The 16,386-nt window shown below is 49.7% G+C and overlaps 1 protein-coding gene across 1 annotated transcript in view; it reads left to right on the top strand.

Moving 5' to 3' along the window:
* Window positions 1–14,611, top strand: part of BOC (BOC cell adhesion associated, oncogene regulated) — a 33,695-nt gene extending 19,084 nt beyond the window's left edge. Inside the window, exons 4-18 of the mRNA XM_018574352.1 lie at window positions 2,490–2,633; window positions 3,062–3,355; window positions 4,179–4,451; window positions 4,561–4,841; window positions 6,455–6,614; window positions 6,696–6,806; window positions 7,894–8,100; window positions 9,713–9,894; window positions 11,775–11,880; window positions 12,303–12,425; window positions 12,520–12,732; window positions 12,975–13,175; window positions 13,494–13,569; window positions 14,234–14,391; window positions 14,490–14,611. Of these exons, the coding sequence (XP_018429854.1) occupies window positions 2,490–2,633; window positions 3,062–3,355; window positions 4,179–4,451; window positions 4,561–4,841; window positions 6,455–6,614; window positions 6,696–6,806; window positions 7,894–8,100; window positions 9,713–9,894; window positions 11,775–11,880; window positions 12,303–12,425; window positions 12,520–12,732; window positions 12,975–13,175; window positions 13,494–13,569; window positions 14,234–14,391; window positions 14,490–14,611 (2,651 nt within the window). The remainder of the gene's footprint in view (window positions 1–2,489; window positions 2,634–3,061; window positions 3,356–4,178; window positions 4,452–4,560; window positions 4,842–6,454; window positions 6,615–6,695; window positions 6,807–7,893; window positions 8,101–9,712; window positions 9,895–11,774; window positions 11,881–12,302; window positions 12,426–12,519; window positions 12,733–12,974; window positions 13,176–13,493; window positions 13,570–14,233; window positions 14,392–14,489) is intronic.
* Window positions 14,612–16,386: the final 1,775 nt, after the last annotated feature.

The raw sequence follows: 16,386 nt of genomic DNA, 5'->3' as shown, positions 1-16,386 counted from the left end.
GTCTCTGCCTCTTCACCCCATAAAGTGTCAGCATTTGCATCCCCCTGAGTGGGGAAGAGGTGAGCGGGTCTTTTGGTGCTGCACAGTTCCTGGACTGCTCCGCTTCAAAGTTGGGAAGATGGCTGTGTGGTGATAGGGACAGGACAAAGCCCTGGCAGGGGAGATGGTTAGGAGCTGGCTTGGGGGCAACAATGGTCCGATGATCTGACGGTGATCAGACGGGCTTCTGATGGGGGGGGTTTGGGGTGTACGATGGTACAATGGGCTTCTGAGCGGGGTAAGGGGTTGAGTTGGGTGGTCCAAGAAAAATCTTGCACCAGGGCCCTTTGTTCTTAGGTCCGCCACTGGTTTGAGGGCTCTTTGATTCCTTGAGCCCTATCTCACCATAACCTACACGCTTCTGTAAAATCCATGAGCAGACTCTACGTTCCCTTTAAAATCTGCTGGTTAAAAACAATATTTGCTCAGAATGATGAAGATCCCGTCGTAGACTGTTTCCTGTAACTTTATACCCGCGTTATTAGCCTGAGCAGACGGACAGGGCTGCCTGTAGGGGGGCATGGAATGCGATCCCCCGGTCCCCTGTGCCGTAAATGGGGGGTTTGCACGGGGTGAGAGGTTAAGGCGTCGATGTCTCAGCAGGGATTACCGAGGAATCGCTTGGTGCTTGGACTAATCAGCGCTGTCTCTGGCTGTCAGCTCTCATTATCTTCTTGCGTAGCAACCGGTGTCAAATAAAACGTAGGAAATAATCCCCAGGGCCAGTGCAGGCGATGAGATCTTTACCTGCTGTCAGTCTGAGCTGACGCCTTCGGGAGGAGACAGAAAGGTTTGGCAATCCAGGAGGAGAGAAACGGGACTGATAGCCAACACGGCCCCGAGGCAAATGTGTCACGAAGACGAAAATCCGGGCGCGCTTGTCTACATGTCTGAAGTTCAGTGCCTCGCGTGTAGTGTGTAATCATGAACGTAGGGTCTTCTTTTAAAGCATTTTTAGATAAACATGGAAAACAGATTGACGTGACTTATTTTATCATAACCATGCAGTTGCTGCTTCCTGCTTTGCAATGCACTCCCTGTGCAGCTGTTACATTATATTTCAACCCAAAACCTTTTGGATAGAATAAGGGCAAGGGGTAGGCCAACTCTGGCCCTCCAGCTGTGGTCAAACTACAAGTCCCATCATGAAACTGCCTCTGGGAGTCAGGCCCATGGCTGTCAGAGTCTTGCAATGGGATTTGAAGCTGCACCACAGCTGGAGGGATTATTATTATTATTATTGGTATTTATATAGCGCCAACATTTTACGCAGCACTTTACATAGTTGCACATTCACATCAGTCCCTGCCCACAAGGAGCTTACAATCTAAGGTCCCTATCACATGCATACATATTTAACTCAATAACAAAAATATGGACATGCAAGCTTGTCAAAGTAGAGTAGAGCCCAAGGTAGAGGGCCAATGCAGGAGGAGCCAAATAATAACCTACCAGTATGTCTTTGTTGGAGTGTGGGAGGAAACCCAAACAAGCACAGGGAGAACATGCAAACTCTTTGTAGATAGCGACCCTGGCCGGGATTTGAACCGGGGACCCCCAAGGCAGAAGCGCTAACCACTACACCACTGTGCTACCCATAGGCGTTCTACCCCTACCCCTGGAGTAGAGAACGGTTAAAACCCCTTCCAATGTATTTCTTTTTTTGCCATCTATGTCCCATTGGGAAGATTTCACTTCCTGCCCTGTTGACCCAACAGGAAGTAAGGGGAAATCTCTCAAGGAAATGATCTCTTAGGCAGTTGACACCAGAAGAAGGGTTCCTATTGGAAGATTTTCTTTGTTCCTTAGCGGTGATCTTGTTCTGTTTCGGTCCCGGATATTATGGTCACCAAAACAAATACAGAGAATGAATCTCCTTAATAGGGCCAAAGACAGGGGGTCTAACACCTCACCACTTCATCCAAAATTTTAAAAAAGTTGGATAAAGTTGAAGGAGAGCAGCAGAGATTGCAATGGGCCACTAAGAGCTCCTTCTAGTGGCCAATGTAGAGATCTCTTTATTTAACTCAATAACAAAAATATGGACATGCAAGCTTGTCAAAGTAGAGTAGAGCCCAAGGTAGAGAGCACCAAGATTACCTCCAGGCCATACAAAGCCCAATGCACCAGCTTCCTTCAATGGGACTGTCAAACAGGTTTTTAAACCTATGAGTTTGCATGGGTATGCGTCTAAGCGGCATCCACAGACTATGTAGAGCAAGGAGCTGCCTGACTGGATATAAACTGAATAGACCATTTATGCCGGCCTTTATACTACACAGTCACTGGGAAGTCTAAATACCTTTGTATGGAGATTGCGCAATAAGGTCGTAATGCGTAATTCCATCGTAAATCTTCAAAGCTCGTAAGACTTGACTGCGGCAGGCTGACACATACTCTCTAAAATACCGCAGGGCCTCAGACAGATTTTGCTCTTTGTGTCTACACAGATAATTACCTTATCATGCCCTCGGGGAATCTACAGATCGTCAACGCCACCCAGGAAGACGAAGGAACGTACCAATGCGCGGCATACAACCCTGTGACGCAGGAAGTGAAGACGTCCGTCTCCAGCGACCGCCTGCGAGTACGACGTAAGTCAGGGGATCTATTGGGCTGATCGTAGACTCGTGATGGGGCCAGCAGATCTGACTATTTTGTGTGGCAAGAGATGAGCTTGTGTCTACAGGTCGTCTTAGAGCGGGGGGTTGGGGGGAGGGGGCAAACTTGGGCCCTACAGGAAATCCCTCCAAAGTGAGGGAAAGGCAGCACTCCTGGTGGTCAGCAACAGGACTCTCCATTGGAAGATTTCCCACTTAGTCCTGTTCTGTGTGCCCTTAACACTCACTTTAATAATTATAGTGCACTGTTGACATGTACAGTCACAAAATGGTACCCACCTTCCATTATTCACTCTGCAAACCATTTGCAGAGCTTCAGCTGCTCCCTATGTTTCCTCTATGTGTCTTCTTTTGGTGGTCAACTCGACTGATTGTGTTCCTCTTCACTGTTGACATTTCAGGCTCTATATCGGAGGTGGCTCGGATCATCTACCCTCCTGTGGCTCAAACCATCATAGTCACCAAGGGCCAGAGCCTCTTCCTGGAGTGCGTGGCCAGTGGAATGCCGCCGCCAAGAATCACATGGGCCAAGGACGGGTCCGACATCATTGAACAGAACAAGACGCGCTTCCTGCTCAGCAATCTCCTGATAGAGTCTACGAGTGAGGAGGATTCTGGGACATATACCTGTACAGCCAGTAATGGAATGGGAGATGGAGGCTTGGCATTCATCTTCTATAACGTACAGGTTTTTGGTGAGTTATATTAGATTTTCACTGCATTGGAGGCTGTCAAAATTCTCTGATCCATATAGACAAATGACCATTGCATGATGCAGAAGGAGTAACAAAATGGTGGGACATAAAGTGTATGAGGGTTTCATTTGATCACTCCAGTTCAGAGCACCACTTCTGGCCCAGTTCGCCTGCTGGTTCCTACCGTACTAGGTATTTGTTATGAATTATATTTATTCATGTTTAGAGGATATCTATCTTGGGATAGACTCAGGGCCGGATTTTCCACAAGGCCAACCAAGGCCCAGCCTTTGGGCAGCAGGGAGAAGAGGGGCAGCAGGGGTGTGGAATTCCTATCTCCCGATGCCCAGGACATGTTGTTTTCTACATTTAGCCCTGCTTTGGGCAAGCAGAGCTAAATCTACAGCGGGGAAGTTGCCGCTTGTTCTATACAAATGATCTCAGTAATGTCGCCAGCCCTGGATGGACTGCTGGGTATTGTTCTCCAAATTGTTAACATACCACCAATGGTGGAACTTCTATCCTGGTAACCAACTTGGCCCTGTAGCAGACCCCTCAACCTCATGGTCTGGGTACCAGCAGGCAGCTGTTCAATTTTGTGGTCAGGAACCTTTCTTGAGTTTGGGAAAGAATGGCTGTGTGTGTGAAAACACGCCTGCTATGAGTCCTGTCCACCACATTTGTGATTTATTCAACATTTTAGTGAGTTTCAGCTTGTGAAAGACAAGAATTAGGTCCCGTACAATGCTATATCCTATTTTGCCTTGCTTCCATGTCTCTTAAGTCATCCAATCCTGACCCATCATTTTATTTCATCTCTCAGAGCCGCCTGAAGTCAGAATGGAGATGTCCCTGCAGATGGTCTCCTGGGGCCAGACGGCAAAGTTTACCTGTGAGGTGAACGGCAATCCACCTCCATCCGTGGTGTGGCTGCGGAACGCGGTGCCTGTTGTTCCTACCCCGAAACACCGGATCTCCCTGAAGGTTCTTCGGGTCAGCAGCGTGGGGCCAGAGGACGATGGCATTTACCAGTGTATGGCAGAGAATGAAGTAGGAAGTGCTCAAGCTTTGACATTGCTGATGACCACCAAGACAGGTGAGTAGAACATGAATGTTTTTAAATAAGCCCACCATCCCCCTCTGCTTATTTTTCCCCAACCTGCCTAATCCTATACTGATCCCCCCCTCCTCTATTTTGGCTCCAGGAACCCTGGTAAGCCCTGGACTGGATGTGATTACCTGGACTCCAACAGAGGCACCTATCCCCGATGACAAACAACTGCTCCTGAAGGCTCAAATAAAGCCAAGACCACCAACACCAGGATCGCCGACTCCTTGCCCATCTGATAAGACCATCCTCCAGCCGGAGGCTCCCATAATCCTCAGCAGTCCCCGAACATCTAAGACCGATTTCTATGAACTAGTGTGGAAGCCCAGACACAATAGCAAAGCCACAATCCAGTACTACACCGTGAAACACCGCAAGGTACTTATAAGGGAAACTTCAAATCACGGGCTCTTCTTAAGATAACATTTTTAATAGTGTCTTTTTTACTGGCCCCATTCATCTTATGTCATGTGACCCTTTATATAGTTACATGTTTGCCATGTTCTAATTTCATGATCATGGTTCTGCTCCTCTTACTGACTATATCTGTTAGCATCTTTGCTGAAAGACTGAGAAATTAGGCATTTTGAGAAAAACATACAGTCCCTACAGTCACACATGAGGAGGGGCACTGATGTTTTGGGGTTGCTTTGCTGCTACAGGCGCTGGATGTCTTGACTGTGTGCATGGCATTATGAAATCTGAAGACTACCAAAGTTGGGTCTCCGTCAGAGGTCATGGGCAGGGCTGGATTTCCCACAAGGCCTTGGGGCAGCAGGAAGTAGAGGGGGCAGCAGGGGTGTGGAACTGATATCTCCCGATGCCCAGGCGGGTAGTTGTTTTCTACATTTAGCCCTGCTTTGGGCAGGCAGAGCTAAATGTACATCGGGGAAGCCACCGCTTGTTTTTTACAAGTGATCTCTGCAACATTGTATGCAGCCTGCAGGTCTCCCATTCTCCATGAAGGGGTAGGGGGGGGGGAGGGGGTTGGCAGGTAGGGGGGGGCGTTGAGGAACCAGGCCTCGGGCAGCAGAGAGAGTAAATCCGGCCCTGGTCATGGGTCTTACAGCAGGACAATGACCCAAAGCCCCCAGAAGTGGTTTCAGACAAAGCGCTGGAGAGTACTGGACTGGCCCGCAATGAGTCCAGATCTGAATCCCATAGAACATCTGTGGAGAGATCTCAAAACAGCAGGTGGGAAAATTAACCTTCCAATCTGAGAGACCCGGAGCAGTTGGCGAAAGAAGAGTGGTCCAAAATTCCTGTAGAGAGGTGTAGGAAACTCATTGATGGTTACAGGAAGTCATTGATTTCACTAATTTTTTTCCCCTAAGACTGTGATGCCAAATATTCATTGAGGGTGCCAATAAACTTGTCCGGTCCATTTTTAGAGTTTTGCGTGCAATGCGTCAGATTTGGCTTTTTCTTTCTCCACTTTTTTGTGTCACCAATACAAACAAAAGAAATAGACATGAGAATGCTGAAACATTTGTAATTGCAACAAATTTCTGCGAGTGGTGGTGAATTATCTGACAGAAATGCCGGGGGGCCAATATTTTTGGCCATGACTGTATATTTTAATGTGCTTTGCCCATGTAGGCCAGAGAGCAACAGGTTTACTTAACTGCCTCCCATCCCAGCAGCACATACTTACTTTTTCTTTGCTCCCTCATGGCTCCATTTGGCCCAGAAGCTCGGATTAAGTACTAAGTCACAAAACTAAGGTTACACGGGGCTAAGGACTACCTACCCATCCCCATTTGAGTGTTGGATGTCTAAATATCCAATCACCAAGCACCAGCACTGTCACGTAGGAGGAAGCGGGGCAAAGTCACATGCTCTTCCATACTTGGAAGTCCTGGGTATTTCTCTTCAATCCCAGCGACTGAACGGAATGGTGGGGTTGGCCGGTTTCCATGAGATTTTTTCTCCAGAGGATAAATGGAACATAGCCACACATATGTCTGACTTTCCTCTCCTTGGTACAGCAGGTGGGGAACGTGTCTGATGAGTGGACCTTTTACCGAGTTCCTGGCTCTCAAAATCGCCTGACGCTCACCAAGCTGGACCCTGGAAGCTTATATGAAGTGGAGATGGCGGCTTACAACTGCGTCGGAGAAGGACAGACGTCCATGATGACCTTCCGGACAGGTAAGGAGAACTTGCTGGGTTGACCTTGGTGAATGTTGCCACCTCCTGACCAATGGACACTGATACACATTCTTATTGCAGGGCGACGTCCGAAACCCGACATCATAGCCAGCAAAGAGGCGCAGATTCAGAAGGACGACCCGGGGACCAGCACGCAAAGCAGCAACCAGTCCGACAATAACCGCCTGTCCCGTAAGTGCCCCCCCCCCGTTTGGTCCAGGTTCCAGATCTACTGGTCTACAACAGTTCCCTGTATAGATATGTAATCAGTCGTACAAGATGTCTACACTGAAATTTACTTTTTATGTTTTGGATGGAGTGTTGAAGGTTAGAGCCAATGAGAGTGCCAGACCAAAGAACAGAGAGAGTCCAATGCCCTTCATGTTTTTTTGCACCAGGGCCCTGAAGGTTCTAGTGATGCCTCGGTGATGAACATTTAGGGGGGTTATTCACTAAAGAGCAGAAGGATCCAGCCGTAGCTTCGGCTGATCGTTCGGCTCTCTTCGGACGCCTCTGCCCTTCGGTCTGACTGAACCGAAGGGCTGCTGTACGGGCTATTAACAATAGCCCGAACAGCAGCCGAGTCGAAGGCATATGCTTCGGCTCGACTGAGCCGAATTGACAGCCGAAGCATGGAGAAAGGTCGGCTGAAGCCGACCGATCTCCACGCAAATGATGACAAATGACAACAATGCCGTGATCTCATCAAATGACCTGGGGTATGCTTATCTGTCATTAAATAATAACAACTGGGCGGAGCCAGCCGTGGTGTCACAGCAGTTGTTATTCATTGGCCGGGACCTGCTAGAAGACTCTGGCAGGTGTCGGCCAATAGGAAACAGTTGGGGCGGAGCTAGCTGTCGCTGCTAGCTCCGCCCAATAGTTTTTCGTTTAAATTTTTTTTTTTTCTTAGGAAAATTTTATAAAAAGAAAAATATTTTAATTTTTTTTAACGTTTTGAAAATAATTTATTAACTTTTCTTTTTTTTTTCATTCTTTTTATTTTTTATTCTGCTCGCTACCTCGGAGGTACCGAGCAGAATAGCAGAATGCCACATCCAGATGTTGGATCCGCTGAGTCGAAGTCCCTCTGCACTTCGGCTCAGCCGAACATCAGGACACAGGGGCATCACTAGTGTCATCCTACAACAGGAAGTGTCTGAATGGCATTTGGGAGAAGATTGCCCTTTAATGACTTCTTCCCGGGGAAGAGAATTACACAGCGTACACCTTAGTAACTATGGCACGGGTACAATGATGATGTGTGTTGTCTCTACAGCTCCGGAGGCTCCGGACCGACCCACCATCTCTGCAGCCTCTGAGACCTCCGTGTACGTGACCTGGATCCCAAGGGGCAACGGCGGATTTCCCATCCAGTCTTTCCGGGTGGAGTACAAGAAGCTGAAACAGCAGGGCGACTGGATCCTGGTGACCAGGGACGTCCCGCCGTCGCGACTGTCTGTAGAGATCACCGATCTGGAGAAAGGTGAGCAAAGGGCAACCTGGTAGGCCTGAGCAAAAAAGGGTTGCTTGTAGCTGGAGTGAAAGTGAGGGGCCTAATTGAGCTTAGCTTCTCGGGCCTCTCACTGCCGCCTGCCAATGCTAGCCCGCCACACTACGTTGGGGGTCATACTACACTGGTTAGAGAGGAGGCCTTCTACACTGAGTGGCCGGATTATTATGACCACCTGACGTTTGTAGGCTAATTAGCTATAATTTGGCGCTGAGGTTGCTAGAGGGCCAGACCATTATAAATAGGGAAGCAGGTTGGTTACCACGACAGTAGAAGTGATTTGTTTCTGAAGATACAGGGAAACAACGCGATTTAACAGCCTTTGAACGCGGGATGATTGTTGGCGCTCGGAGCCATTGAGCGAGTATCAGCATTTTACTACTTGGATTTGAAGTGTCACCATCCACCATCACTCCAGCACCCACCTTTAAAAAGGGACATGCCAGTAAGGAGTGTGGTGGGGACCTTTTTGGAACTTCTACATTTTTGGCGCCCAATGTGGGTCCTGACGAGATATGTGCCGGGGGTCACCTATAGTAACTGGCAGCAGATGTTCAGAAATTTGGTTTTGGCAACATGGGGACTGTGTGTCTTAAAGGAGAACTATGGGGTTATGGCTTTTCCCCATAGTTCTCCTTAGGGTAACGGAAGGACACAAACTAGCGCCCTCCCGTGACCCTATGCTCGGTATACCGCGAGCTACAGCTCGCGGTATACTGAGACGCCGTAGCTGAAATAGATCCCGACAATTATGCCTGGCTATGACAGCTGGCTCTGCCTATCTGGGCAGAGCCAGCTGTACCCGCCCCCTCCCCAGTCCGTTCCACCAGTCAGCGCTGGAGGATCAGAGCGGGGAGGGGGGAATCCAGTCCCTCCCCTGTCACGGCTCTGTGCCGTGACAGGATCGAGAAGTGAGTGACGGTATGTGTTCGCTCACCTCCCGATCTACTGAGCCGACCTGTGACAGTCTCATTGTCACAGGTCGGCTAGAACTATGAGGATGAGTGATAATCACTCACCTCATAGTTCTCCTTTAAGAGGCTAAGAAGGCCATTGTAATGCGCTCGTGTGGGGAAGGGCATTTTTGGGAGTGTGGAGAGTTGCTTGTAGGGTGGCCACCTTTTCCTCAAGTGAAACCTCGAACGCTGTAGCGTCGCGCAGACATTTTTTTGGGGAGAATGAGTCGCGGCTTATTCATATGTAAATAGTGCCTCCCATTCATATGTAAATATCACAGTTGAGACCATTGTCAGTGGGGGGCCAGTAGCCCCTATCTTAATTTTGGTTGCCCCTGTCTGCCTGACATGTGTCCGGGTTTCTGCTGCTATGAAACCCGGACACAGAATTCTAAACCCGGACTGTCTGGGTGAATCATGGACAGGTGGCAACCCTAGTTGCTTGCCAGCTGTTGACACTTTGTGTGTATGCTGTGGGCTTACATTGGAGGCTACAGGCAGGGAAGTGAGGCTGCTGGATTCCGGAGGGCAAATTTGTTCCTTCTCCATTAAAAAAAAAAGAAAGACCTGCAATCTCAAAAAAAAATCACCTTAAAACAACTTGCTCATCATGTCATTTTCTTATGCAGGGATGTCGTACAAGTTCCGGGTTAGGGCAATGAACATCCTGGGGGAGAGTCAGCCAAGCGCAGCTTCTAAACCCTATATGGTATCTGGATACACCAACCGCATCAACGATCGTCCGGTCACGGGACCCTACATCACCTTCACCGAGGCCATCAACGAGACCACCATAATGCTGAAATGGATGGTGAGCTTGAGATCCCATGCTGTGTTATATGATGATAGTAGTCTTTTTAAAGAGGCTTCTGCCTATGGACATCTGGAGACCGGAAGCTGCATCCATGTGGGATGTAAAAAGTAGTGCGCGTTGTTGTAGTGACCACTAGTGGCACCGGGCTATAATTACATGCTCTAATGTCCATAGATAGCATGCAGTTGCTGAATGTCACGTTTAAAGTGGATCTAAGAATATTTTCCAGTTAAATGCATGCTTAGTACTTTCGGGAATTGATGACTTGTCACAGAGATCACGGGCCCCACAACAGTGCCATCTTTATTTAGGTACTAGCCAGGGTAAGCATCTACTTCCTAAAAAGTACACTCAAACTCCATGCAGATGGTGCCCCTGGTGGCTCTAGTGCTCCTTAAGGGGAGGGCAGGGGCAATATGGGAGGAAGAGCAGGGGCAATATGGGAGGTAGTACAGGTGCAATATGGGAGGAAGTGCAGGGGCAATATAAGAGGAAGTACCGGGGCAATATTTGAGGTAGAGCAGGAGCGATATGGGAGGTAGTACAGGGGTGATATGGGAGGAAGTGCAGGGGCAATAAAAGAGGAAGTGCAGGGGCAATATGGGAGGTAGAGCAGGAGCGATATGGGAGGTAGTACAGGGGTGATATGGGAGGTAGTACAAGGGTGATATGGGAGGTAGTACAAGGGTTATATGGGAGGTAGTACAAGGGTGATATGGGAGGTAGTACAAGGGTGATATGGGAGGTAGTACAGGGGTGATATGGGAGGTAGTACAGGGGTGATATGGGAGGTAGTACAGGGGTGATATGGGAGGTAGTGCAGGGGCGATATGGGAGGTAGTGCAGGGGCGATGTAGGAGGTAGTGAAGGAGTAATGTAGGAGGTAGTGAAGGGGTGATGTAGGAGGTAGTACAGGGGCTATATTGGAGGTAGTAAAGGGGCGATATGGAAGGTAGTGCAGAGGCGATGTAGGAGGTAGTGCGGGGGGCTATATTGGAGGTAGTGCGGGGGGCTATATTGGAGGTAGTACAGGGGTGATATGGGAGGAAGTGCAGGGGCAATAAAAGAGGAAGTGCAGGGGCAATATGGGAGGTAGAGCAGGAGCGATATGGGAGGTAGTACAGGGGTGATATGGGAGGTAGTACAAGGGTGATATGGGAGGTAGTACAAGGGTTATATGGGAGGTAGTACAAGGGTGATATGGGAGGTAGTGCAGGTGTGATATGGGAGGTAGTGCAGGTGTGATATGGGAGGTAGTACAGGGGCGATGTAGGAGGTAGTGCAGGGGTGATATGGGAGGTAGTGCAGGGGTGATGTAGGAGGTAGTGCAGGGGTGATATGGGAGGTAGTGCAGGGGCTGTATTGGAGGAAGTACAGAGGCGATGTAGGAGGTAGTACAGGGGCTATATTGGAGGTAGTGTGGGGGCTATATTGGAGGTAGTGCAGGTGTGATATGAGAGGTAGTACAAGGGCGATGTAGGAGGTAGTGCGGGGGCTATATTGGAGGTAGTACAGGGGCAATATGGGGGGTAGTACAGGGGCAATATGGGGGGTAGTGCAGGTGTGATATGAGAGGTAGTACAAGGGCGATGTAGGAGGTAGTGCAGGGGCTATATTGGAGGTAGTACAGGGGCAATATGGGGGGTAGTACAGGGGCAATATGGGGGGTAGTGCAGGTGTGATATGAGAGGTAGTGCGGGTGTGATATGAGAGGTAGTACAAGGGCGATGTAGGAGGTAGTGCAGGGGCTATATTGGAGGTAGTACAGGGGCAATATGGAGGGTAGTACAGGGGCTATATTGGAGGTAGTGCAGGTGTGATATGAGAGGTAGTGCAGGACGATAAAAGACCTAAAGAAAGATTTGATTCTTTTACAGTACGTTCCATCGAGTAACAACAACACTCCCATTCACGGCTTCTACATCTACTACCGACCAACCGATAGCGACAACGACAGCGATTATAAGAAGGACGTGGTGGAAGGTGAGTGGTGACCCCACCTCTACTGTAATAGGAGGGTTCTCCAATATTGTCTAGCTTATATAAGGCAGTTAAAGGGTCAGTCCACCCAAAAGTGATATTTTAGAGATGAAAACTCATCTGCTGGCTTTTGGTATGGGAGTAATGGGTGTTCCCTCTCCGTTTGGGATGTGAGGTTCCCGGGTCCCCTTGGCAGGTGGCCATGTGGCCAGCTGTGTTATACGTTGACAGTTGAGTTATCCCTTCGTCCTCCAGGGGACCGCTATTGGCACTCCATTGCTTGCTGGTTTTGGGTATGGGAGTCATGGGTGTTCCCAATCAATTTTGGGCGTCCACACTTCCAAAGTTCCCGGGTCCCCTTAGCAGGTGGTCATGTGTCCAGTTGTGTTATACATTGACACTTGAGTTATCCCTTCGTCCTCCAGGGGACCGCTATTGGCACTCCATCAGTCACCTGCAGCCGGAGACGTCATATGATATCAAGATGCGGTGTTACAACGAGGGAGGGGAGAGCGAATTCAGCAACGTCATGATCTGCGAGACCAAAGGTGAGCCCGGCTCTGCCCAACCTGTGAAATGACCTTTGACCCCGACACGTTTCTGTATTTTAAATATGTGTCCCTCTCCGATCTCCCACCACAGCTCGCAAGTCGTCCTCTCAGCCGGGCCGGCCTCCGCAGTCCGTGGTGCTGACAGCCCCGCCTCCCCCGAGCAGGGGCGGGGCCCTGGGTACGGCCACCGTCGCCCGATCCAGCGACCTTCCTTACCTGATCGTTGGCGTGGTCCTGGGTTCCATCGTCCTTCTCATTGTGGCGTTCACCCCCATCTGCCTGTGGAGGGCGCTGTCCAAGCAGAGTAAGTCTTCCTTTGCTTCCTCTGATGTCACTGCACACTGTCAGCTTCTCACAATGTGGATCAGAAGCTGCAGCAAGTCACATAGAGCCCGCCTCATTTCCTGGCTGGAGGACATCCAGCATCATCTAGCCTTTCCCTCCCCAGCCTGACTGTCCCTGGCTCCGCCCCTTTCATTCATTGTATTTTAGTCAGCTTAGCTCTTTTTCTTCGATCTGACGCTCTTTATTTCTGATTTCTTGCAGAGCAAACCACCGACATCACATTTCCAAGTTCCGGCATCCTGAACTCCTCTTGCCAGTACACCATGGTCCCGTTAAGGGGGACCCCCGCCGTCAGCACCATCCCGCATTCCAACGGGGCATTCGAGAACGGAGCGTGTCCACCCGCCAAGCTGATTTATTCTGGAGGAAAGCAGAGGGACTATTGCTCCAAGGTACGGCTCCTTTCCTTCCAGCAGGGGGGGGCGATAGTTCAACTACCCGAAATCTGGACCCACCTTAAAGTGGACCTGAGGAAAACACACTGACACCAGAATACACACAAACTCCATGCAGACAGTGTCCCTATAACATGATACTGTTGCTTTATATTGTGGCAGCCCAGGAATGCATGGATGCAGATTGTCCGGTTACTGGCAGGTCCTCTTTAAAGGTCAATGGTCATCGTTGGGGATAATGAGATATGTGATCTTGGCTCGGTACAATAAGAACGTCCTGCGGGTTGTACAAATATTATACTGAATTCTTCTTGTGTTTGGACACAGGAGGAGGCCAGCACACTGCTCTCAGGAAGCGAAGCCGGACCTACAGAACCAAGAGACCATCCACAGCCGTCAGGGTAAGCTTCCCTGTTCTTCTCTGTGATTTATAGGGGTGTAAGGTGAATCAGAGCCGCCCAATCACATAGCTTCCTGAACACATCATAGCTCCACCCTGCCTAGCCTCAGCCCTGGTGCAATCAGTGGGCGGGCCCTTAGGAGGTGTTATGCAATTATCAAAATGGCTTGATGGGTGGGTGTTCCTAGTAAGGCTGTATATGCATGCATGCAGTGGGCTGGCTCATGGGAGGAGTTATGCAAATATCAAAATGCCTCGATAGGTGTCAGTCTGGAGGAGTGGGTGTTCCTAGTAAGGCTGTATATGCATGCATGCAGTGGGCTGGCTCATGGGAGGAGTTATGCAAATATCAAAATGCCTTGATGGGTGTCAGTCTGGAGGAGTGGGCGTTCCTAGTAAGGCTGTATATGCATGCTCATGGGAGGAGTTATGCAAATATCAAAATGGCTTGAGGGGTGGGTGCCAGTCTGGAGGAGTGGGCATTCTTAAGCAGGCTGTATTTGCATGAAGCCCACCCTAGGTAACGCCCACATGTGACGCTGAGCCTCCATGATTGGAAGCACTGAAATCCAATGAATGAAAGGGAAGGGCCAGGCTGGGGAGGAAAGAGCTAGATGATGCTATTTTTTCCCCTCCTGTGTAATGTTTCTTCCTGTGTATTGCAGGCTGTGTCGGGCTCAGTCTTGTGAGATGAACGTATTGTACGAGGACGAGACAACCCATCCCCACGTTGAGGTCTCCCACCCCGAGGATGGCACTTCTGTCCAAGATGGGAGCCAATTCCCCATTCTCGACGTGCCCACTGAGAAGCTGCTGAGTCAAGGTGAGACACGGGGGAGGGGATTTTTGGCCAATGTTCATTCATTGAAAGTTTATATAAAAAGATACATTGTATCCAGCGATTGTTTAATATGTTACCAGGAGCCATGACGCTCAGTTTGCAGAGCACGCTGGGTCTTCCGAGCGCAGTGCTGCCTGTGCTTCATTCAATGAGCCAGACGGTTCCATCGCTGCTGAAGGGGGAGGGCGCCACTCATATCTAACAACCAACGCTAGACAAAATTAGTGAGGGGGATGGTCAGAGCCCCCGTGTCCTTGTCTGTCTCCTTATTGGTCAGGACAGAATATGACGGGAAATCAGGACGCAGTTGAGCTGGGGAAGGTTTACAACTCCTGACAGAAAGGTCTGTGCCTTTCACTGGGGAGTGCAGAACTCAAACCCCCTAGATTACGGAGGTGAGGAGAATGGGAGGTGCTTTGTAGTCTTATCCTAGAGTGACAACGCTGCTCCTCCATAGGTACAGCATGGTGAGTTAGCGTTGTCACCCTGGGAGCATTGTCAGCCCTGGTTCCTCCCTCATCAACTTGTGAATTAATTTTTTTTAAAATAAAACCTTTCTTTTTTTTATTGCATAAATTATATTATACCCAGTGATGTCATCACTGAGTTTCTGTACTTCTCTATGCAATGCAGGACGATCATGGCTGGTGGGAGGGGCCAGCAGGGTGCTGTGCATAGCTTCCTGAAAACAGCACCTTGCCTCAGTACTCCTCTCAAGAGCCCTCAGCCCTGATGCACATCTGCATTCCCTCATCCTCTGCATCCGCTCAAGAGCCCTCAGCCCTGATGCAAGTAGTGGGCTTGCTCTTGGGAGGAGTTATGCAAATGTAAAAAAAATGTCCTGATGGGTGGTTGTCAGTCTGGAGGAGTGGGTGGTCTTAGGCAGGCTGTATGTGCATGCATGCAGTGGGTGGGGTCTTGGGAGGAGATATGCAAATGTAAACATGCTTTGACAGGTAGATGTCAGTCTGGAGGAGTGGGCGTTCCTAGGCAGGCTGTATCTGCATGCAGTGGGCGGGGTCTTGGGAGGAGTTATGCAAATATCAAAATGCCTTGACAGATGGGTGTCAGTCTGGAGGAGTGGGCGTTCCTAGGTACAATATATTTGCATAGGTAATGCCCACATGTGGTGCTGAGCCTCCATGATTGAAAGAAATGAAACCCAATGAATGAAAGGGGCGGGCCAGGGACAGCCAGTCTAGGTAGGAAAGTGCTAAGCGATGCTGGACATCCTCCATCCAGGAAATGGGGCGGGCTCTATCTGACTTCTAATGCACATTGAGGGGAAGGCCGGCGTTGGGTTCTATAGGGAGCTCATGGGGAGGGGAGATGATGGGAAGACTCTCTAACCAGATCTTTCTCCCCGCAGGATCTTCATGTCATCTCCATCCAGTGGACTCCAATGACAACACAGACTGTCCCATTTCTCTGGTGGACCCCCAGCTCCACCAAGACTCCTCGCAGAGCGGAGACACGGACACGTGTCCTTGTCAGCACCCCAGACCGGCAACCTAATGGACTAAAGACTGAATATAAAGGACTAAAGACTGAATATAAAGGACTTTATATGGGGAGACTGTGCTGCAGGATACAATGTACCAATATGATTGGCTGCTGCAGAGACCCCTGTACCTGTATGCAGGAAGCAAGCCCTGTGATTGGCTGCTGCAGAGACCCCCTATGCCTGTACGCAGAATGCAAGCCTTGTGATTGGCTGCTGCAGAGACCCATGTGCCTGTACGCAGAATGCAAGCCCTGTGATTGGCTGCTGCAGAGACCCCTATGCCTGTACGCAGAATGCAAGCCTTGTGATTGGCTGCTGCAGAGACCCATGTGCCTGTACGCAGAATGCAAGCCCTGTGATTGGCTGCTGCAGCTGCCTGTACGCAGAATGCAAGCCTTGTGATTGGCTGCTGCAGAGACCCATGTGCCTGTACGCAGAATGCAAGCCCTGTGATTGGCTGCTGCAGCGACCCC

Source organism: Nanorana parkeri, unplaced genomic scaffold, assembly GCF_000935625.1.
Source record: "Nanorana parkeri isolate BGI_ZX_2015 unplaced genomic scaffold, ASM93562v1 scaffold2896, whole genome shotgun sequence".
NCBI classification, from domain to species: Eukaryota; Metazoa; Chordata; class Amphibia; order Anura; family Dicroglossidae; genus Nanorana; species Nanorana parkeri.
Note: the sequence above shows the minus strand (reverse complement) of the source record. Positions and strands in the feature narration are given on the sequence as shown.